Below are 24,568 nucleotides of genomic sequence, written 5' to 3'. Positions count from 1 at the left end.
AGGCAATGTACGGCATTATAAGAAAAATTCGTTTATATAATCTATCTCTGGACTGTCGGCTAGATCTTTTTGATAAAGTTGTTGTTCCTGTTTTGTTATATGGATGTGAAATATGGGGATTTGAAAATATTGATATTATCGAACGTCTACATTTTTATTAAGATTTTTGAAATATATTTTAAACTTAAAATCTAGTACACCGAGTTTTATGGTATACGGGGAAACTGGACGTTACCCGATGCATGTGCGCATTTATACAAGAATGATATCTTACTGGGGAAAATTGATACATGGAAATGAGAATAAGATCTGTAGAATTATTTATTTACATCTTGATAATAAATACTATAGTACACTAAAGATGGGATTAGTAATCCATGGATATCTTTCATACAAAATATTCTTAATACAACGGGGCTCTGTAATATTTGGACTAAACAAAATTTTCATAGTGTTAAATGGATTGCAACCGCAATAAACCAAAAGCTTAAAGACCAGTTTTTACAGAAATGGTATAGTGATATGAATAATTCCAGGGTGCGTCGATTTACCCAAATGGACCCAAATGGAAATCAAATGGACCCAAATGGAATCAAATGGACCCAAATGGAATCAAATGGACCCAAATGGAAATCAAATGGACCCAAATGGAAATCAAATGGACCCAAATGGAAATCAAATGGACCCAAATGGAAATTAAAATATAATATTTTTTATATTAAACGTTATATAAAGTGAAAAAAATAATTTATTTGACTATTCGATGGATTTAGATGTAAAATAAAATTAGTTTATCGTTCAATTTCTTATTGTAGTCATTTTTTAAAGTTAATTATTAAAATTTATGTAGATAAATAACTGTTTTATTCAAATTTGATCAAAGTTAAATGAATAAACGGTAAATAATATTTAGATAAGCTAGGGAACGTTAGCCGTTATCAAAGTCTATAGATAACGTTGCCCATCTCTTGCCACGTGGAGGCCATCCCAAAGAAGAGCCATAATTTTGAATTTGAAAAATTTAAAAATAAGGGGTTAATTTCTAAAATTATGTTAAATTCCAAAGTCAAGGTAAAAAAAGTTGGTACCCAAACGGAAGGTTTTGTTAAAGCTAAGAATACACCTGTGAAATATCAAAGCCTACTTTTAATTGTTCAAAAGTTATGACCAAGTTTATTTTTTTATTAAAAAGTGGGTCAAACTCTTAGGTCAAGGTCAACAATATTTTCACCAGCTTTAAGGTCTTATCACAATGAATATACTTGTGAAGGATGAAAGCCCTTCATTCCTGCTCCAACTGTTCAATAGTTATAATGAAGATTGGTGGGATTTTACCCACTGTTCAAAGACAAGAAAAGCTTTGCAATTGTAGGGTTTCCCTTTGTCTGTAAACACTTTTAAATTTCTACTCCTCTTACAGTTTTGGTTTGTGTTAAAATTAATTGGAAACAAGTAGACTACACTAAAGTACATAAAACTTTATATGGTTTTTCTTTTTGAAAGGTGTTGCCTCGGTTACTAAAATAGAAATTACTGTGAAATACTTTCAAAAAGTACTCCCCTACAATTTTAGTCTGATTTATAAATTAGTTTATAAAAATAATCAGGCACAGCATTCGTGAAACATTGTTTTCATTCTAGTTTTGCAATATTAATTATGTTTCACAACCTCTTCAAATTTTATAAAATCCTAATTCTAACCATTACTGTTGCCATGAGTATGTTTTATGTTTTTATTGTTATATAAAAAGATGGTTCCCCCAAAAAATTTGCTGACTTTTTAATGCTTTGAAATTTGTCAACAATATAAGGGAATTTATTATTGTTTGGGGTTTATAAAATCTGAAAAAAGAAACCTTTAACGAATCTCAATTATTTCAGCCAATTAGAAAAAGGCCCCGTGCATGCGCTTGAGTTTATTCTATTTTTGGGCCCAAATAATCATGTATACACTCTTTATATCCTTATATTGATTTCAAAACATTTTAAAAAAAAAGAAGTTGGGGGTATAAAATTGGGATTCACGTGTTACACTTCGTGCACATGCAAGCAAGCGCGCAAAAATGACCTTCGTTTCGCAAATCTACAAACATGCCTACTGACCATTAAAAGGTTTTACCTAAGTCGGATGAGGTGTTTACGAGATCACTTATAGATCACAAGGAACAAGAAAGCAACAACAACATATATGTTCGTTTGGGGAAAAGAAAAAAATTTAAAACTTAGTATACATGTATTATAGTGTCCCGGAATGTTTTTAAAGAGTTTTGAGTCGGTATTTACGTGTGGGCGTCGGTCGGGAAGGGGCAAACTAAATATTTTTTAAGGACGGTTTATATGTAATAATCATTTTGAAGTTACGCACCAACACTGACTTTTTTTTCAATTCCCAACCAAACTTTTTTACTTTTTGCGCAATGTCCGACTTCTTGGACACAGTTAACTGATAGAAGCCTTCGTATCACTGTTTAGGAAATTGATGTAGCGCCTCATCTTTATCTGATGTTTATCCCTTATATTTTCCAAAATCCCAAAAAACAGGAAGTTTTTTCTCTGTTTTGTTGTTTTTTAACTTTTTGTCCATAATTTAGTTGTATTAGGCGCACTGTTCATAGTTGCAATGACACTGCAGTTTCTCCGGCTTTGAAGTTTTTTGACGGTTTCCAATTTTAGCTGTAAATCTAGAAAAAAGTGGAATATTCAGTATGCAAACATCTTTACATTTATATTTTATTTTTTATTAAAAAAGGACCAAGTTTTGTAATAATATGTCTGTATCGCTTTTTGTTGTCCCAACTGAGTTAGCTACCTCACAAAGGTACTGAGCGTTATCAACTAAAACCTCCTACTATTAATTTTGAATATGTGGAATATCCTCAGATTTTATAACGTTTATCCAAAGGACAAATCTCCTTTTCTTCATGTTTTCCAATATATTTCCATGTTATCTTGTAAAAGGGTGAAAAAGGGAAAAAAAATCACAGCGCATTCCGAGTTTCTTTTCCAACGAGTTGGGCCGGGAAAAACCAGCTATAAAAAGGGGGGAACTAAAACATAAAAGAATAATTATTTAATGTATTTTTTAGAATAAAATAAAAATTTTGGGTTTAAAAAATAATCGCGTTTTTGTGAATGTTGAGAAAAAACCCCCCCAGTCTCGAAATGTTGTTTGAAACATAAAAGTTGAGGCGTTTGCCGATGCTTTTTTTTACAAACAACATTTGAGACCAAAGTTATTCTGCATAATCACGACAACAAACTTTTTTTCTATTCTACATAATACATACACTTCATAGCAGCTTAAATTGATCTATAGAGAAACGAATTAGGTCACTATGCTGCATACGCTGTTCCATTTAGCACCAGAGTGTAAATTTGTTTATCGAATAGAACGCAGACGATTTCTGCTTTCACCGCATTAAAATTACATTATATCAATAATAAATTTTTTGTAGCTTTAACTAGTTTATATAGATTAATCTTTTTGAATATACAATAACAAAATCAGTTTCCTATTTTACACTTTATCCTCAATACAGTTAAAACTGTAAAATAATTGTTCAGAGAACAATGGGCTTTTACCTTTTTAAGTGTTTCTGTGTCCTTTGGCTTGGGGAAAAAAAAAAAGATTTCCAAATGAAATGTGCCCCCAGCAAGATTAACTCGGGACCCTTTAGATTGACAGGCAAAATGAAAACACATGGATAATAAAAAAAAAGGCACACTCTTTTTTAAAAAGTACAGAAACACGTGTTTTTTTTTTTGTGATGGAACATAGAGAAGAATAATGAAAAGTTCTGAGAACCGATTGGTGGATAATGGTAATGCCGATTTCCTGTAAAAACAATTATTTGAGTTTGTTTATACTTTGAATAGATTGATTTAATATACGAGCTTATTATACGTTCGAACTTCCGTGTCGGCACTGTGTTTACAATTTTAAAAAAATTGGCGCGTTGTTTTGACACATATGGTGAACTATAGGTAAGATTAAATAATCATCTCTATTTGGATTGAATTAATTGTTATCAGCGTAAATTAAACTTGAAAGATGCATTTATGAGGAAAGAGCGTGGAAATTTATTTGATAGGAAAAATTGCTATTTTCCAGATTCATTCGATTAAAAATAAATTAAATAAAATTTTGAAAGAAATTTGAGTTAGGATCAAGGTCAAAGGCAAGGTATTTTACCCCCCCCCCCCCAAAAAAAGAAACACCTGTATATAAATAATTTTAATACTTTTTAAAAACCTTGACCTTTGACCTTGACCTGTCCTCAAATAAAGGTTGAAATCTCCTGCATTGTCCACATTTCTTTACACTTTTCCTTAAGAAGTTTTCAGTTCTTGTAAACATGAGAAATTCAGGTCAAAAAATTGGGAAAAATTTGGGTTTTCGTATTCTTTTGTGCTTGTAGTATGAAAAATTACTAAAAATCCCGACATTGTTGAAGGTTTCGACCTCTACGGTTTACGGTTTCGGAGGAGTAGCGATAACAAGGGTTTAACTGAAAGGGCCCCTAAATTTTAGAGGAATAACATAGGGGACAAGCATGAAATCTCTGAAATGGTTTTAAGAGTACATACCAAAGATGCAAAGATGTGTTGAATTTGGTGAAGAACAAAAGAGCTATAAAAATTGCTTAATTTGACATATTTTGAATGACCTTGACCTTTGACCTTGACCTAAATATTAAGGTCAAAGGTCAATGAATCTTTTGCAGTTGGTCCCATGTCTCTACGACTTGTCGTTTAAGAAAAAATCTTGACATTCATAAACATCGCAAACATTCAGGGGCAATAATTCATAATAGAAGTTTACGAATTCTTTCGAAAAGACAGATTGAAGCATCTACTAAATAAGTCGTAGACATTAGTAAAGGTTTTGTAACTCTACGTTTTACGGTTTTGGAGGAGTAGCGATAACAAACATTTATTGCGAAAGGGGTTGTAACTCCTTGAGGGGTCAGAGTTCATATACGTAGGGTCAATTGCGAAAATCATTTACGAAGTACATTCTTATGCTCTATAAATCTTTTCGATAAATCTTGAAACTCAAAATCACACGGCGGAAAAATAAGAAGAACTAGGAGACTTATTGTTCAAAGAACAATAAGAGGTCTTTCCACCTTTTGAATTTCAATTTCATTTATAATTTATCTCTTTAAGATTAAATTTCATAAAAAAAGAAACCAGGAATGGCTTTAAAGAAGAAAAAATATGAAAATTTAAAAATTTTCAGGTGACCTTGACCTTTGACCTTCAAATCATATTCAAGGTCAAAGGTCAAGGGTCACATTGTAATTAACCTCCTATCTCTATGACTTATAGTATTAAAGTTATAAGGTTTAATAGTAAGCACAAAAGCATTATAGGGAAATAACTCATTCAAGGAGTCACCAGATCCTATTGCGCTTGAACATAAAAGTTTTGCCTAAAATCCCATCAGACATTAGAGAAATTTTCATGTCTTTTCAGTTTTTAGAGTACATATTATAGATGCAAAGACCTAAAAAGAGCTTAATGCATGGTAGAATTCGGACTGCATTTGTTGTATATTGCGGACTAGCACATTTTAATTTAAATGTCGGAAGGGGAATGTTTAAAGAGTTACCCAGCATTTGTTTCTTTCTAAGTTCTAAAAAAACATTATACGTTTAAATGAAGCAAACGTTTTTTTTTTAATTTTTTTTTACTAAAATATTTTTAATGTTATCATCAAACTTTAGAAAGTAACATAACTCTTAAAACATCCCCTCTTTTTGCTATCAGTCATTTTGAGGAAATATAGGCATTACATCTGGCAATTAATCAAGTAAACATATATAGAAAAATTTCTTTAATTAAATAATTTTAAATATACATAACATCATGCAGTACTTACAATGCATCTGCACAGCTTGACATTGAATAAATATTACGCAGGTAACATGGAAATTGTTAATAAAAGTAAACAATATTTTATTGCATTCGATAAAATGACATTTGACCTTTGAAATGAAGTCCATTTTTAAAATTTTTTTTAAATTGTCTATTTTTAGTTGATACAATTAAATTCAATGAAAAAGAAACCAGAGATTGCTTGAAAGAGAGGAAAAAAATTAAAAATTAAAAATGATGAAATCATCTTGACCTTTGACCTTCAATAAATTTTCAAGGTCAAATGTTATGAATTGCATTGCGATAAAGCCCATGCGTTTATGACTTTTAGTTTTAAAGTTTAATGACTAGTGTAAAGAAGTTAAAGGGTATAAATAACTCATATAAGCCTAAGGGGCCATCAGTTCCTTTCAGATGTACACTGATGAATTGAAGTAAAACTGTTTGTCTAAAGATCATGAGGGCATAAGTGAATATTTCGTGCCTTAACATTTAACGGTTTCGGAGGAGTAGCGGTAGCAAGGTTTTTCACACAAGGGGCTATAACTTTTTTAAGGGTCAATCTTAGCAGACAAGAATGAAATGTTGAAAATAGTTTTAAAAGTACATATTAATGATGCAAAGACAGATAGTATACATGTATGTCCAATGAAAAATAAGGTACAAAAGAGCCTAATTTCTCTTTTTTTGAATAACCTTGACCTTTGACCAATGCAGAAATTTTAAGGTCAAAGGTAAATGCATCACATGCAGTTTGTTTCATGTCTCTATGACTTCTCGTTATGAAAATTTCTAATTTTTTTTAAAATCTAAAATTCAAAAAGTTTTTGATAAGTCTTGCATTTTCAAAACATAAGGTAAGAAATAAAATAATTAAAAGAAAAACGCTCAGATTCTTATTGAAAATTATTCATCTTCTTTGAATTTCAATTTCATGAAAAAGAAAACCAGAGATGGCTTAAAAAAATTAATTTGAGAATGACCTTGACCTTTGACCTTGAAAAATATTCAAGTTCAAAGGTCAAGGATAAAATTGCAATTAACACCATGTCTTTGCATCTTATAGTTCGAAAATATAAGGTTTAATAGTAAGTACGAAGACATTAAAGGGCAATAACTCATATAAGGGGTCATCAGATCCTTTTGCACTTATGCGATGAAGTTTTGGCAAAAGACCCTCAAGCACTTAGCCAAGGTTTGGTGTCTCTACAATCTACGATTTCGGAGTAGCAATAACAAGGTTTTTCGCACAAGGGGCAATAACTTTTACAAGGGTAAAACCAAAAAGAAAAGAATAAAATGTTTAAAAGATAATTAATATTTCAAGTTAAATACAGAAGATAGATAGTATATGTTTAAGGATAAAAAATCTATTAAAAGAAATTTATTCCTTATATTTGGAATGACCTTACCTTTGACCCTGAAATTAATTTAAAGGTCAAAGGTCAATATAGGTCACAGGTTACAATGCAATTGACGCCAAGCCTCTACTACTTATACTTTTTAAGTTATGAGGCTTAGTAATAAGTGCAAAGTTGTTAAAGGGGAATAATTATATAATGGGTCATCAGATCCTTTCGCACTGATCAGATTGAAGTTGTGCCTAAGAACCCTTAAGACATTAGAGAAGTTTTCATGTCTTTTCGGTTTACGGTTTTGGAGCAATAGCAAATAAAATGTTTTTTGCACAAGGGGCAATAACTTTTAATAGGGTCAATCTTAAGGGACAAGAATGAAATCTTTGAAACAGTTTTAAGAGTACATATTAATGATGCATAGACATTAAGCATATGTTGAAAGACAAAAGAGATATAAAAAGAACTAAATTTCTCAGTTTTGGAATGACCTTGACCTTTGACCTTTATATGAATTTTAAGCTCAAAGGTCAATTAATCTTATGCAGTTGGGTGCATGTCTCTACACCTTCTCGTTTTGAAAATTTTTAATTATTAGTAAAATTCAAAAAGTTTCAGGGGCAATAACTCATTGGAGGGGTCACCGAAGACTTTCACAATGAATAGATTCCAGAGTCCTCTCAATTAGTCAAAGACTTTAGTGAAGGTTTCATATTTCTACGGTTTACGGTTTTGAAGGAGTAGCGATAACAAGGTTTTTCGCACAAAGGGTGATAACTTTTAATGGGGTCAATATTACGGAATACGAATTTAACCTTTTAAATAGTTTTAAGAATACATATTAATGATGCTAAGACAGTTTGTATATGTTAAGAGACAAAAAAGATATAAAAAGAGCTTAATTTCTCAATTTTGGAATGACCTTGACCTTTGACCTTTGCAGTAATTTCATGATCAAAGATCAATGAATCTTATGCAGTTGGTCCCATGTCTACGACTTGTCGTTTTGAAAATTTTTAATTATTTGTAATATTCAAAACGTTTCAGGGGCAATAACTGATTGAAGGGTTACCGAATGCTTTCGCAATGAATAGATTGAAGAGTCTCCATAATTAGGCAAAGCCATTGGTGAAGGTTTCATACCTTTACGGTTTACGGTTTTAGAGGAGTAGCGATAACAAGGGTTTTTAGCACAAGGGGCAACAACTTTTAAAAGGCTCAATCTTAGGGGCCAAGATTTATATCTTCTAAAGAGTTTCAAAAGTACATATTAAAGACATAAGATAGATCGTATATGTTTAAGGACATAAGAGCTATTAAGAGAAATTTATTTCTCATAATTGGAATGACCTTGACCTTTGACCTTGAAATGAATTTGAAGGCAAAAGGTCATTGAATGTTATGCAGTTGGTTTCATGTCTCTAAGACTTTTCGTTTTGAAAATTTTTAATTTTTAGTAAAATTTATAAACTTTCAGGGGCAGTTACTCATTGAAGGGGTCAAAGAAAACTTTCGCAATGAATAGATTGAAAAGTCTCCTTAATTAGTTGAAGACAATGGTGAAGGTTTTATATCTCTACGGTTTACGGTTTCGGAGGAGTAGCGATAACAAGCTTTTCGGTGAAAGGGGCAATAACTGCATAAGGGATCTAAGTTAAAACATGGGGGGTCATTTTTCGGAATAACTTTGAATATCCAGTATCATGAACTATAAAGTTTTTCGATAAGTCTTACGGTGTCAAAACATAAGGTAAGAAATAAAATAAAAAACAGAAGCATTTCAAGAGGTCTTTCCACAGAAAGGTGGAAGAGACCTAATAAACAGAACAATTTCAATAGGTCTTTCCACAGAAAGGTGGAAAGACCTAATAAGGTGTAGGGAGGTCCGTGAAACAGTCCCGCTTAGCTTAAGAAACCTACATTCATCAGCTTCTTTTTGTAGTGTGCAAATTGCAAAAGATGTAACAAATCAATGTGGTCTGAATAAGTATTTCATTCTTAAGTCAAATGTATATTTCAACTGCAAAGATTTTATAAGTATCTCTGATCTGATCATTATTTTCGTGATTCATTTAAGAATAATGTCCGCGGCATTTCTTTGTTCTCTGCAATAATCGTAGTAGAATTAAGGTTAATTGAAGATATATACAATCATTGCCAAATTCCGCATGATCATAAGAATGTTTCCCTGTAGTCTTCACAAAATTAATTTGCGGCGCAGTAAATATAGGGTCTTCTGCAGAGTATGGAGCTATTCTTAGGTTACAGGTTCGATTCCATTGCGGTCTTTCTGATGATACAGACAAAACAGAAGGTGATTGCCGAGTATACGTCAAATTCGCAGGCCTCCAACTCGTGGTTGCATCTTCGTGTGAGTGAAAAATTCTTGAGAGGTCATCAAACGACAAACATTGATATTTATGACATATTTTATAAACTTACCATTTTCCAAAACGAAACGAATGGTATTGCTTTGTACTTTGCCTGTATAATGTGACACTTCCACATGGAAAAGGCCTTGGTCATTGATGTTTACTTTTCGTATTAACAGGTACTCTTCATATTCTTCCGTAGTGCTGTAATATGTTTGGCAATCACGAGACATGCTTTCAGTTATTTTGCATACACCCTGAAGATATTTGTGCCAAGTGATTTTACTCAATGGCCTATTGGCATGAATTCTGGCAAAAATTCTTGCTGTTTCTTGAAGAATAGGGGTCTCTGATATAGACAATATCACACTTGGAGGGGCTAAAATAAGAGGATATAAATCACTAAAATGGTATGCTTTAAGAGGTTTATAATATTTGAGATCTATAGACACCATACCGTCTAGAACACGCAAATGCATGTTTCTGCTTGTTGATTTTCCAAATCCATTGTATACTGTTATTCTGTAATATGCGTCATCCAGCACATCACAATCATGTACTAACAGAACTGCACCACTTGAATCATAGCCCGATTGATTGTATTTATCACGCAATATATTGATGGTGGTAAAATTATCCTGAAAAGCTTTCATCCATTCAATGCGCTGTACTGGAGAATTTGTTCTAAAAGTGACAGAAATGCTGGCCTTCCCTCCATAACACACTTCTCCATCCTCCGGCAGAATGATTTCTGCAATAGCTGTGGAAACATTTTTGAAATCAATACTTATAATTAACTTAAAGTATAATTAAATAGAACATTTAACTCTATTTCTGAAAGCGAGAATAACACAGCGCAAAAATCACGCAATGCATAATTTTTGTCACTGCATCCATGGATATCCCAAACAACCAAGGTGACCTTAACAGTTGATGAAATCTTACCTTTTAGAATCTTTAGCATAAATTTTGTGCTTGTTGTTTTGTCATCAGCAGTCTGAACGACAGATTCATACTTCGCATCATCTTTCATTGTTACTTTCTGTAGTTTTAAATAGCAACCGTTTTCCTCAATAGTTTTGCAGGGAAATGTATATTCAGGGTCGAGTTCTGGTTTCTGATTCTCCCAAAGCTTCATTTCTGTCTTGTTTTCATCTTGCAGTTTTAGCCATTGAATTTTTTTAATTGGTTTATTTGATCTAATGATGAGTGTCAGCGTAACGTTATCCCCGGAATCTACTTGATATGGCCCATTTATTGTGAGAAGAGGTACAGCTAATGATAAATAAAATCGTAGGTGAGAAAATTGGAACTCAAACTCGATTAATGTTTGATTGTTTCTTGTTGAATTGAATGTAAGTTAATTACCGTCTTTAAGTACCAGATGAACTTCATTACTTGTACATTCTCCTGCAGTATTTTTTACAATTAGGCGATACAACGTATCATCCTCTGCAGTCAAGTCCCGGATCTCTAGCTTTGGATTCTCTTTGTCGAAAGTTGAACCAATATATTTTCTGTGCACGATATCAATATCCTGAAATGATCCATGGTACATCCTTTGCCAAGTCAACAATTGAACCTCCTCATTGGACTTGATGTTTGCTTTAATGGTTCTCTTTGATCCATCGGTAAATACTTTAACACGTGGAGGCGCTAAAAATAAATAATTACATTGCATGTTCGCTTTATATGCTCAATATATTGAAAAGTTAAACCTTTAATATTCTTAAATTCCCGAAACCCGTTTCCATATTTATAGAGAGCACAGGGAAATTCAATTTTATAATTTCCGCCCCAGCCCGGGGTTGAACTCTAGACCTACGGAAACTGTCTCCTAGCAGTACAGGAACATCGCATTAGACCGCTCGGCTATCTAGGCAAGTCAAAAAACTTGCCTTCGATGCCGATGGAATTCTTACAGCGCAGCCCTACACTACACAGTCATTGAGAATAGAAGTGAGATACGGTTTTTTGGACATTTGGTTTATTAGAGGATCGTTAACAATACATGTTATAATGAAATTAATTTTTATTTATAAGGCACAATTTACAACAACTCTTAAACTATCATAACTGCCTTAAGTGAAGAAATATTAATATGGAAATCACTGAGAAATTCACTTTTATAAGGATACCCACTTCAGCCCTAGCCCGGGGTTGAACTCTGGACCTACAGAATCTGTTACTGATAAATTATACACCTCTTAGTTTGGGGGGAAAGGTAAATTCAAATCACTTTGGTATGTCCATCAGACTCAAAATTGAAAATACTGTCACCAGGAATTTTTTGAAATAGTACAGAATTAGGGTTGGCAGAAATCGGTATTTCAAAAATTGATCATAACTTTTAACTTTATTTTTGTTGAAAAGTGGATTTAATCATTTGTGTCATTTGAAAAAAAGTTCTTCATTTTAAATATTTCTGAATATCGTCCAATAATAAAAATATTTTTATCATGTATTTTTATGAATCTCTTAATTCTACTACTCATAACCAAGAACTCATTAGAATGACTTAAAATTACGATCGCTGTGTAAAATAACTATTTTGCAGCATCTAACAACAAGGAATCATGCTCTATACATTTCACTGACATAAAAGCAAGATCTTCTAACTCATCTTACCCCGTGGGGATCCGGGTTAGAATAGGTCCTCAGTACCCCCTTGCTTGTCGTAAAAGGCGACTAAATGGGGCGGTCCTTCGGATGAGACCGTATAAACCGAGGCCCCGTGACACAGCAAGTGTGGCAGGGGTGAAGATCCCTCCCTGCTCAAAGGCCGTAAGTGTCGAGCATAGGCCTAAATTTGCAGCCCTTCACCGGCAATGGTGACATCTCCATATAAGTGAAATATTCTGGAGAGGGACGTTGAACAGTATTCAATCAATCAATCTAACTCATCTTATTTTTTGTAAAATCCTGAGACAAAGAATTTCGATTAACAAACCTTAACACCCACGTTATTAGTGTTATCATTTAATATTATTAAATTCATAAGGGCTACGAATACTTCAGCATCATATGTTCTGCAGAGCGATCCCCCACCACTTTTTATATTTCTTTTTATCTAAATTATAGTAATTAAGTGTTTGTTTACATTACTTATTTGTATGTAAATCATTTTTACAAGCATGCATTAAAATCGTACCTTTCAATATCATAAGCTTACATTCCGTGCTTGTTGTTTTGCCAACAACAGTCTGAACTACAGCTTCATACTTCGCATCATCTTTCATTGTTACTTCCTTCAGTTCTAAATAGCAACCGTTTTCCTCGATAGTTTTGCAGGGAAATGTATATTCAGGGTCGAGTTCTGGTTTCTGATTCTCCCAAAGCTTGATTTCCGTTCTGTCTTCATCCTGTATTTTTATCCAATGAATTTTTTTAATTGGTTTATTTGATCTGATGATGAGTCTTAATTTTGCGTCCTCACCCAAATCGATCCTGTGTGGTCCAACAATTACGAGCAAAGGTTCCACTAATAAAAAAGAGATGTTTTCGTAAGAAACTATGGTGGCATAAGATAATGAAAATAAGCATGCAACATATATATGTGTAAACATGCTTAGCACATATATAATGTTTACTTGCAATTTACCAAAATTATTAGAAAATACAATTTTGAAAAGAGTTAATCCACTAACTAACGCCAGTTTCTTACATCATACATACGCATTCTCTTTAGAGAAGTGGACGGGCTATCGCCCACATGTACATCAACTTCTTGTCGCGGGCCGACTTACTTTAGATTCTGGAAAACTTGTAAAATATAGAGCTTATGACACCCTACACTTCAACTAAAGTTTCGTCTGAAATGTGTCCGATTTTACACATCACACGTGTTACATGTACGAGGGGTTGTCAAAAAGTTCGTGAACTGAGGTAATAAAATTAGTACTATGTAGTCTGGGCTCTCAAAATTTATGTGGAACATAAAACAACACAAAAAAAAGAAATGTTGAAACTTTTAGCCTGATACGTTCATTATTTGCCAAATTATTATAAAATAAAAACGACATTATATGATCACCCGGCGCTGTCGTCGTTTATTTTTTTGATGACGTCCGATAACGTAATTGCTTTTTCAATGTCCTCTTCTTCTACATCATACACTTTTTTTGATGAGATTCCCTGGAGCTGAGTAAGGACTTAAACCCGCCTTGTTTGTATGACTTTACAATGTCATGAACAGTGGCCGTCAATGAATGTATAATATTCCAGATGGATAAACATATTGGGAGAGATCCGCGCATGATTGTTCCGCATATTTTGCTTTTGGGAGTTCAATATCTACAAACATGATCAACGTCATTTTTTACAGGATTGATTTTTCACAACTTGACTGCAAATCGACATTAACTGTATACCCCTTTACTCTCTGAATCTGTTTTGACAATAAAAGACAAGTACTCTGGATGCATATTATTTCTCTGTAGCCAGTTTCAACATATTTTAGGTCTATACGAGTTTTTTCAGGGGCAAAACTTTATAGAATGTTGGAAACGGAAATCCCTCCCCCCTTTTGACGTCATTTTCAAGGCCTCATTTGTTTGGACATTCCGCGTAAATTTTACGATAAAATTTCATACAATTTCCAGAATGAAGTGAAAATTTCCTATTTTATAGAACAATTATGTCCCGACACATACCTGAAATAACGGGATTTTTGGATGTCAAAAAAGCATATCAAAGTAGTTTTTCTCTGTTACACATGGGTCGAAAAAACATCGTTTTTGAGGTTGCGCCGCCTGGACATACCATAGCTGCTTGCAAAAACATTACTAATTTTTTTAAATATAAAAATCATGATTTATGGTTTATTCTTTGGATAGAAAAGATGATGCTAACTATATATATTTAAAAATTCATTGATGTACCTCAAGCGGTTTTAATTTTATGGCGCTAGTCCACGAACTTTTTGATAACCCCTCGTACATTGTAAATTAAAAATTTCAACACAAAACTGCAGGACTCTAAATTAACTTTTTTCCCTGCTTGTCCATTCAAACAAGTGACATTTACTTGTCCGAACTTCAACTTTACTTGTCTTTAAAAAATTTCAATAAAGATCGTTTAATTAATGCTGCCAACTTGAAAACTGAAGTATATCCCATTACACATGGTATTGCTTGATTAATTGATCATGATATAACAGACACATAAAACAAAATTTAATCTAGGCTTTCCGTCCTGACAACAACATAAATGTTCACGAGTGAACTTATCAACATCAAACAGAATCCAAACTTCGTAAATCTCAAACCTTTCTGGTAGCATGCAATATTAGTGAACTTTGATGCCGATCAAAATTGTGAGCTCAATATTGATAGCGATCCCTATCGGGATCAAAATCCGGCTTTTATGTAGTTTCCGTCTTCTGAAACTACCGATTAACTTTCAACAGTCGTTCTTTTATTACGGAATAGTAAGATCATATTAAGAGAAGTCTTCGTCATGAAGAATGGGCGGAGATTTCTTTTCATATGATCTTTCTGACTTAGAACAGAACCTCAGCCATTCAAATAAATGGATTAAATATAAACCCCTCCCACGGTTGTGTTATATATAAGGCTCAACTTGACCGCTCGTTGTACATATCGAGCACGCAATCAATATCAAACACGCGTTTTTATAATGGACTCACAACCCATTAAGGTTAGCACGGGATTATATGAAATAGCTTGATTTACTGGGGAAATGGTATGGTGAAGATATTAAAGTTATTGAAAAAATGAATACCGATGTAACAAGAATCGTAATATCTATAGTTTTGAAAAATGATTGTCTTAGGATGACAAGGCCCTAGTCAGCAGGAGTGGGTATCGCTGTCTCATATCAAAAATAAATTAGATGAAAATTGTGATTAAATCTGTCTTCAAAGACAAGGTTCGTCACTGATATACATGACGATGGTTGTATTTCCTGTATGTACCGGAATGTGAAAAAAAATAATATTCAAAAAGGTGACAAAAGTTTACAGTGGGAAAAAAAGTGTAGCAAGGCCTAGAAAGTTTAGATATCATTGTAAACAGCACGTGGGTTTTGAAAAATTTCTCTTTGTGTGCTGAACAAAGACCAATGAAAACACCCCCATATAACTGTCAAGTGAACCAATCAGACACCGTTGAATTTTTCAGAAAAAAGAAGAATTCTTCACCACGAAGAATCAAATCATCGCCAAAAAAATGGAAGAATTTGATTGGCTGAATAAGTAGGTTATGTTCTAAATGTATTTAGAGACTCCTTTACATTAAAATGCACTGTCTTGTTCAATCGGATAAGTGTCCAGCAATATTCATTTGTCCGCATTTGTTTGTCAATGTTACCGGACAGGCGTTAATCTCGAGTCTGAACTGTCACAAGAAAATCAACCTTTACGTTTTGCTAATCCGTTTTCAAAAGTTTCCATCCAGAATTTAAATTTTAAGCAAATAGCTCTAGATAGATACTCGGAGCTCCTCGGTTGGCTCGTGCCTTGCATACTGAATGGAGTACTAGTGTAGCAGAGTCAGCAAGGAATGCCGATTGCAGTAAAATAGCAATAGTTTGAATCCGAGAACAAAAACTTGTAAATATGGATAAAAGTTATGAAAGGCTTGGTTTTCTTGTGGCAGTTCAGTTTATTAATGCTAAAATACATCTGTTACATTTACGTAAAATAAGACAAATTTCAGACCAAATGTTAATTGAATTGTATATCACCGTGTCTACATTTTTCAGGATTTCCAGGATCAAAATATGAAGGCTTTCGTAGAGAAGTTGATGAACGCGATGCCTATCCACTTCTTTAAAAGGAAAAGTTACTTTCGTGCAAGATGCAACATGATCCTGCAACTTTTTTTAATTTTATCATGTACCCATGCATATGGGACTTATTTATTTAAACATATGCTAGGTAAGTATAAAGACTTGATAATGTCAACATGCAAAATAGTGATGGAAACAAGGGAGTTACAAATATATCGCATGTTTACATGATTATCTTGCACGTCAACATAGATAAGTAACATGGCAACAAAGTAATGTTTAATATTGCATGTCAGATGCTGCCGTAAGAAATTAAAATTGCACATATCAGTTTGGTTACAGATATTTTCACAATTTTCTTGTACGTAGATACATGTATCTTACGTGTATAAAGAGGGCAGAAATATACCAACATAGGAAACAATATTTAATTGTATTTTCAATTATAATTATTGTCTCGATGAAAATCAGTAAACTCACCATCTTTAAGTACTAGGTGAACTTCATTAGTTGTACATTCTCCTGAAGTGTTTTTTACAATAAGCCGGTACAACGTGTCATCCTCTGCGGTCAAGTCCTGGATTTGTAACTTTGGATTTTTTTCGTCAGTAGCTGAAGCACCTACCTTATATTTGCAATATCTATATCCTGAAATGATCCGTCGTACATCCTTTGCCAAGTCGAAAGAGGTCACTGGACTGTTTGATCTAATATTTGCTTCGATATATCCCTGCATGTGACTCGCAGATAAGGTAGCAAGTGGTGGAGCTATTAAAAAATAAATTTCCACTTATCTGTACGTGCTTAAGTAAGGAATGTGGAATTTTTAAATGTTAATATCATGCTCGGGGAAAGGGGCTGTCCCCTTTTTCCAATATTTTTTTTTAGTATAGAAAAAGATTTAAAGACAGATAATCCCTCCCAATTTTATCGCCGTTAAGTCAAATATGGGTAATTTTTAAGATATTAATGAATTGAATTTGATGAAAAATGAACTTTAAACCTTCTTCCATCTACATAAAAGAATTTTCGAGTCGGGCATTTTTTTCTTTTGACCTGTCAAGTTCCTCTTGTATATTACTTTCTTTGTGCACGAATTATTGAAAGATCAACCTATATGTATGGAATAGGCAAATGTCACCTTTCCTTTTTAAAAATTTATTTGGTAATCGTTCAAGACATCACCTTATTGCAAAGGGTGTAGATTACGTTTTGTTAAAACTTCTATAGATTGCTTACTACATAATGATATAATGGACATAAGCGATACCTAAATCTTGTAAGTGAATTCATTTGAAAACTTCATATAATTTTATTCAAAAGTTGATGACATTGACCTACTTTTTAAAACTTGTGTCAATTCTTTTTTAAAATGCTTGATATATATTTTCGATATTTGAAGGGCTTTAGTCATCAAACGTCAGCTGGTGCATTTTGGGTATCTGAGTACATACAGTATATATTTTAAGACAAGATACATGTATGGTAATCGGCCGAATCTGGCCCCTTGTTTGATGCAAAAACCAGAACGCATTTAACTTGTTCAAATTTGTAGTTAAAAACTTATGCTTGTTCTAAAATCGGCACTAAAATTATTCAAAGCCTACAAAGAGGCCCGCGAGGATGCAGAAGTGATGTTTTCCCGAATTTGGATGAAAAATTCTTCAGCTGACAAATTTGAATACTTTAAAGTCTTTTATCAATTGAAATATCTAGAATTTTGTCTTGGAAAAAAAAAACTAGATATGGGTCAATGTAACATGCAGTCTTCCGCGTTGCGCAGCTGTTAGAAAGTCTGCCCTTGAGTCGCGAAGTAAGGATTCCTTACGTCGTGTGCTCCAATCCCTCTGTAGGACGTGGAGACCGGTCCTTCGGATTATGCTTTATAAACTGACTCCAGTAGGTGTTGGCACGAAAAAAGACCCCTCCCTTCTCAACAGCCCTGAGTGTCGAGTATAGGACAAACATTTGTAGCTCTCCACCGGCACGTTGGGGCCCATAGGGGTGAAACTTCTCTAGAGGGATGTTAAACATACAATGCAACAATCTTGTCCGAAAAATACTTCGAGAACCCAAGATGCGTCAAATGAGAAAGACATGGCGATTTAAAGGCACTTTGTACCTAAAGTACTAAGATATAACCATATAATTTTTACAAAAAAATAAAACAAAATACATATACACATGTATACAAAACAAGAATCTCATAAATATTACAAGTATTTACAATGCATTTGTTAAAGGTGACATGGATTTCAGTTCTTTCTTTGCTAAGATGTATGTGTATGAGAAATTATTAACCAACTGATCACAAAATAAAACAGAAATATAGGATACATAGCAAGGGCTTTTCGATGTGCTGGTTGGCTGTCTGCAAGAAAAGCTGTTGATGCTGAAAGTACAAGAAAAAGATAATTCAGATATTAAAAAGATACAGCAATAATACACATGTGAATTTCACACAAAATTTTAAATTTCCATTTACTTTATGTCAAAGTAATATTTTAATGGGTCATGCTTCTTGGAAGATAGAGACATAGAAATAGTTAAATTTTAAATAAAATCTTATAATAGTGAAATCATTAAAACTTACCAAATGTAGACCATGCAAATGCTGCTACCACCACCACAAATCTGACAATGAATAAGACTGTAGACTGTGATGCCAGAAGGATAATTCTACACACAATGAGAGCAACAGTCAGCGGGCACACACAGTAACCAAGCACACAGATACTCTGGAAAAATGAGCTGCAAAACACAAAGGTTTGCACTTAAGGATAGTGTCATCTCATATTTATTGGATTTAAACATTTTCATGTATACATAAGAGCTTGATTGTTTATTGTTTTACATCCCATTTGAGAATTTTTCACTCATACAGAGACATCACACATAGGAGAAGATATGAATTAAATGAAATTTAACTGTCTTAACACGTAATAATATCAAATGTTGTTCTTCTAGAAAATAAAGGTTTATGATTACATAGATATCATTTATTTCATCTCAATAAATTTTGTCTAAAATTGTAAATTACATAAAAAAGGAAGATTTATTCGGAACCTGGGCTCTTTGGAGGAGGGGTACTCACATGTTCCCTCCAAGTAATTTTGTATTGAGAGTAACCACCACTGCTCCCACCCAGAAGATGACAAAAACTTCGGCAAACTGAGGCCCCCCGTCTCCCTCTGTGTCCTTACTTTTCTTACTGCTCTCCGAGGAAGACCCTTGTAACATTCTGAAATAAACACACACATGGTGTTTCAAGAGGGACATTCAAAGCAGAACCTCAAAAATGAGAGATATTTTCAAACTTTTAATACAGGGGTAAAGACATACATACTATACTCACATTGCCATGAACACACACAAAATTAATGGTCCCCAGAGATCCCCTGAAATAGAGAAAATGAAATTTTTTTCTAAGTTCCCATTGTGTTTTTGTTGAGTTTTCACTAGGCTAATATATTATATGTATTCAGAATCATGATATAACTAGGACATCTTTAAAACAATATTTAGTTGCCCTCTAGTGACTGAGGATTTAAAAATAAGTGGAAAATCCCAAAAACTGAAATAGGGCAAACAAACACTTTTCTTAGCATAAAATATTTAAATCAGCACCAAAATTAAACAATATTCAGATTCTGAAAGAGTACTCTTGAAATCAATGTTTAACCTTTAATTATTAGTTTTTAACCTTGAAATAATGAATAACTATTTCAAAACTTTCAGAAAAACATCAATAATTCAGTTGTTACTATTACTCACATTCTTTAAGCAATGCTTTACTCTGCTTAGGATAAAGTACATGCCAAAATTTGATTCCAATTGCTTTCAGATCCCTCATCTACAAAACAAATATTCATATCACCATTCCATTCAATAGCAAAAATATCTTTATGAAAACAAAATTCAACTATTACATTAAGTACATAAATTTTAAGCTATCAATAATACTGCTATAAGACATACGTCTTTTGCAGTAAAGAAATACGCAAGTTTCGAGATTGTCTCCCTTGATGCGCTCTTTCGTTGAGAAGGGGAGTTTCGTTGCTGTGTAAACAAACAGGTGGGACAGATATTTGATAAGTGTGTATGTTGGATACATTGCATCATCGATATACTGGTTTATCATAACTACACGATTGTCAGGATGCACTCTGCAGCTTGAGAATAACCGAATTAAAGTAAAGGCATCATTTTTAAATCATAAATATCGAAACAAAAAAGAAAATATCAGTGGATGTGAGACTTTTCGGACGAGGGTAGAGATATGGACCTCTAATAAATACGATACACATGCATCTGGTCATTGTACGTCGGGAATCTAAATTAAATATTGATTCTTTTCCTTATTTTAACTTAAAAACACTTACTTTTTAGAAACATTTCGTACAATCGAGAAAGTCTGTTACTGTATATGAAGACTATGATGTTTCTTTCGTTTTCAAGTACCCGAAAATTTATGGTAGATTTGTAAAGATGCATAGTTGAGCTTAATAAAATCCTCATATGCATCACTGCTTAACATCATTATCTTTCTATAACACTTAATTAATTTTAAAAGCCATAACCGGTCCCACCTCCATACTGAAATGGGTACTTTTTGCGCCTCTTTCGTAGGAGAGTTACAATCTCGAAACAAATGCGATTATTTACACCCTGAATTGACGACGGATTTTTTCATTATTTCCCTATCATGACAAGGATCACACAGTAGATGTGATCGGTCGGCAGCCGATGTTTTGGAGGTTCATGTTTGCTCTGCTCGTATTTTTTATTGTTTAATGGACTTTTGATCTTAAATACTATTCGTTATATCCATATGTTTCATATTCGAAATACTCAATTTCTACAATGATTCACAACTTTCTTAACACATGAGCTAGGTAAAACATGAGAATACAACATCCATTATGATTATTGAGGTTCGTTCGCAGCGAAATGTTACATCACCAAATATCTCATTTTACCGAATTAATAACCAGTTTGAGCAATATATAATATAGATGTTCAAACAAATCTTAAACAGGTCGAGTTTACTAGATTTTCTGACGTAAGCATAAATTTGCATGTAAATGAGCTATCTGTTTACTTTACCCGCCGATGAATGAGTCGCAATGCATTGTGGGCTACAAGTACTCAGCTGTGTTGAAAATAAAGGCCAGTCTGAATTGTCCATTGGGAAATTATTTTCAATTATTTTTTTTATATTTATGGAAGAAATCTTTAAATTGATTTATAATCTTTCATTTCTCTGCTCTGCTCATATTAACAAAATTTGCTTTTATGAAGCCTTATATCAACTTAAAATACATAGGCGTAAACAATTGTTCGAAGAAACGTACATGAAGGTGCTATCGTAGTTTTTTTCACGTGATATACGTGTCCAAAATTTAAGACAGCAGTTCAAGGTGCGCAATTATTATTTAACCCCTAAATATTATCAAAAAGTGTTTAATGTACATGCAAACATGAAAGCTTTTGCACCGTATTCTAAGCTATTATTTATCATCTAAAACAACTCAATATTATATGTGAGCAGTGAGCAATGTCTTTGGAATATAATACTGCACTTAAGTATTACAGTATTTACAGTAAGACTCGTTTAGTACGAACACGGATATTTCGAATTTACGGATATAGCGAAGTCATCTTGGATCTCCAGCTAAATAATTTCATGAATTTCATATACGGTTATAACGAATAACGGATATAGAGAAGTAATTTCATAGGTCCCAGTGACTTCGTTATGACCGAGTTTTGCTGTATATAATACAGTATTTCAATTTTGGACTAAAAAGTAATGAAGAAGCACTACGGGTTTTCCGGTGACGAAGTAAATATCATGCAGTAAACCGAGAAACCGCGTATCGCCAATGAATCGTAAACGCGCAGTAGGCTATCATGCTTTGGGACTCCTTCACTTGATTGGAGAACGGGTATGACGAAACAATCGTAACGTGTTGAAAATTGTCTTCCGTATAAGGTAGTGGTCTCGACCTGTTAAAACTGTAACTGATTTTACAGTGTAGCAGATATTTTATATTCATATTTTGGTTTGAGTGAAATTCCAACACAACGAGCAAAGAAATAAAATAAACCGAACACTTTGCGACTGATTAAAAAGAAGACAATGGCCGGATGCTTTAAAAACTAAACGTTTTCTTTGTCTTTATTTAGAACATACATCCTTAACTGTATTGCGTGATGTATGTTCCTTCCATCGACGAATAACTTCTGGCTGGGTTCCATCAATAATCTTGAACCAAGTAATAGCCTTAATGGGTTTATTTGATCTTATATGGAGTTGAAGTTTTGTGTTTTCACCATATTGGACATTTTCTTCTCCACAGATAGTCAGGAGAGGACGGCTGTAAAAAGTATAATGATTGACAATAACATTAAGGTATATTGATAATCTGATAATAGAGATAACTCTTAATGACATAAATGTCTATTATTCCTTTATACATTTGTCAAGTTGAAGTGTGCTTTTGCCTAACTTTGCCCCGCAAGTCATTGCTATAATTGTTTGTATTTTACTTAGCATATCCATTTCCTTTGAAAAATCATAAGATTAAAGAAACATTTGATATGAGTGAGCAAAGGGTTTATAAACCTTAAGTACATATATGATAAAAATCATTGACAAAACATAGAGGAGTTTGATTGCAATACTGAAGGCCCTTTATGCTAGGTTTTGGTTAAGGTGCAAGTTTCTAAATGCACTTGAGATTTCAAAGTAGAGATCAGAATTATCGTACCTAATAAATTGCCTTGTCATATTGAAAACTCCAATTTTAATTGTTTAACAATTATAGCCAAAGTAAAAAAAAATTCTTTCGAAGTTCTACAGGCTAAATTAACGTTGGCTAATGTAAGTCTTTGTCACTAGGATTAGAAATGTGAAATACAAATAGCTCCAATTGTTTAAAGCAATATGAGATGCAATTTTGAAAATTTTATTTTCCTGTTAAAATGTGTTGTGATAAATTTGTATGTAACTTAAACCTTTATGATGAATTAGACTAAAATAAAGCCAAAGAAAGACTTCTACATACAATCCAACATACAGTTTTGTATAAAGAAATCAGTATTGTACGGGACGACAATAATGTAATTTTTATTCAATTGAAGCTTATACATGTAAATAGTTCTTTCATCTCAAAGGAACAACAGAAGTTTATTAACGTTATTTTTTTCTGTCATTGAAAAGGATAATTACAATTTTGCAACAAAAAATTCCGACATCAAAGTTGCAGCTCATTAATTGCTTTAATTGTTTACATATCTATTCGAGGTTTTAGTATTTTAAAAGAAGACTGGTCAAACATTAAATGTCAGAGATAAAATTGATTATTTTCAAGGGTAAGCCATTTCACAGGTAATACATAAACATAAACATATAAGTGAAAGAAATACACATGTTAAATATAAAGTCCATAAAATTATTGACAAGGTTTTTGATTCCTGCTGTCGAAGACAGATAGGCTAACGGAAAACAGGGCTAAACAAGATTCCTCGAATATTCGATGACAGGGGCATGAAACATCCCAACCTTTATCACCACAAAACGATTTTCTTTACTTATCGTTTCCCCAGCTGCGTTTCTGGCTGATAAACATTAGATTGCGTCATCCTTTGCCGTGACATAGTCTACATTAAGGTTGGATTTTGGTTGTAATTGTACTGCCATAGTATTTGAAGATGTTTATATCTATATCTTCAAACTCACAATCGTATGCCTTCTGCCACGGATTGACTCGATTCTCAAATTTGAAATGATAGTTACAACAATATGTAATCTTGTGAGCGTTGCTAACACATGTGTGCTAACTAGTGGTGGAGCTACAGAGTGTGGAAATGACATAAGACATATTCGTGATCAATTTTAACAAAAAAATTCGTAAAATGTCTTATTCACAGCTCTTCATCACTTATTTCCGACTTTTGCTTCCTACACATTAAATAAACAAAAATTATCTAGCAATATCAATGATGACAAATGCATAGGCAAATGCAATTTTTATATTTAGTTTGTTGAGCATTTTCAGATACTTTAAAGTATAACTTTTTTTATCTGACATGCATATTATTGGGTCGCTTTATAATTGGAGAATTATTGCAGCAAAAATGTAAAAAAAAAAAAAAATTAACTCAATCATTTGAAAAATAAACAAATTAAGGGAACGAAAAACCACC

The 24,568-nt window shown here is 33.1% G+C and overlaps 2 protein-coding genes across 2 annotated transcripts; both read right to left on the bottom strand.

Moving 5' to 3' along the window:
• Positions 1-9,677: 9,677 nt before the first annotated feature.
• Positions 9,678-13,286, bottom strand: LOC134260558 (uncharacterized; the record flags this gene model as incomplete). Its single annotated transcript, XM_062743106.1, has 6 exons — positions 13,259-13,286; positions 12,759-13,088; positions 10,976-11,263; positions 10,553-10,882; positions 10,065-10,367; positions 9,678-9,986 (listed from the first exon to the last, which is right to left on the bottom strand). Coding segments are annotated over exons 1-6 (1,588 nt in total), but the record flags the coding sequence as incomplete, so codon positions are not given.
• Positions 13,287-18,513: 5,227 nt separating this feature from the next.
• Positions 18,514-20,241, bottom strand: LOC134260554 (protein YIPF6-like). Its single transcript, XM_062743102.1, has 5 exons — positions 20,132-20,241; positions 19,713-19,755; positions 19,452-19,598; positions 18,951-19,108; positions 18,514-18,749 (listed from the first exon to the last, which is right to left on the bottom strand). The coding sequence occupies exons 1-5, from the start codon at positions 20,208-20,210 to the stop codon at positions 18,628-18,630; spliced, it is 549 nt and encodes a 182-aa protein (XP_062599086.1). The 5' UTR covers positions 20,211-20,241; the 3' UTR covers positions 18,514-18,627.
• Between the last annotated feature and the right edge of the window lie 4,327 nt (positions 20,242-24,568).

The sequence above is a fragment of the Saccostrea cucullata genome, unplaced genomic scaffold (genome assembly GCF_032062105.1).
Source record: "Saccostrea cucullata isolate Sc308-1 unplaced genomic scaffold, CSIRO_AGI_Scuc_v1 ctg2452, whole genome shotgun sequence".
NCBI lineage: Eukaryota > Metazoa > Mollusca > Bivalvia > Ostreida > Ostreidae > Saccostrea > Saccostrea cuccullata.
This window is presented reverse-complemented; position numbering and strand designations above follow the sequence as displayed.

Bases quoted from the DNA above. Each gene is read 5' to 3' on its own strand.
- LOC134260554 (XM_062743102.1), bottom strand. From the start codon at position 20,210: ATGAGGGATCTGAAAGCAATTGGAATCAAATTTTGGCATGTACTTTAT. The intron at 19,599-19,712 runs GTGAGTATAGTA...TGTTTATTTCAG, and splicing joins TTGTGTGTGTTCATGGCAAT to AATGTTACAAGGGTCTTCCT. The intron at 18,750-18,950 runs GTAAGTTTTAAT...TTGTACTTTCAG, and splicing joins ATTTGCATGGTCTACATTTG to CATCAACAGCTTTTCTTGCA.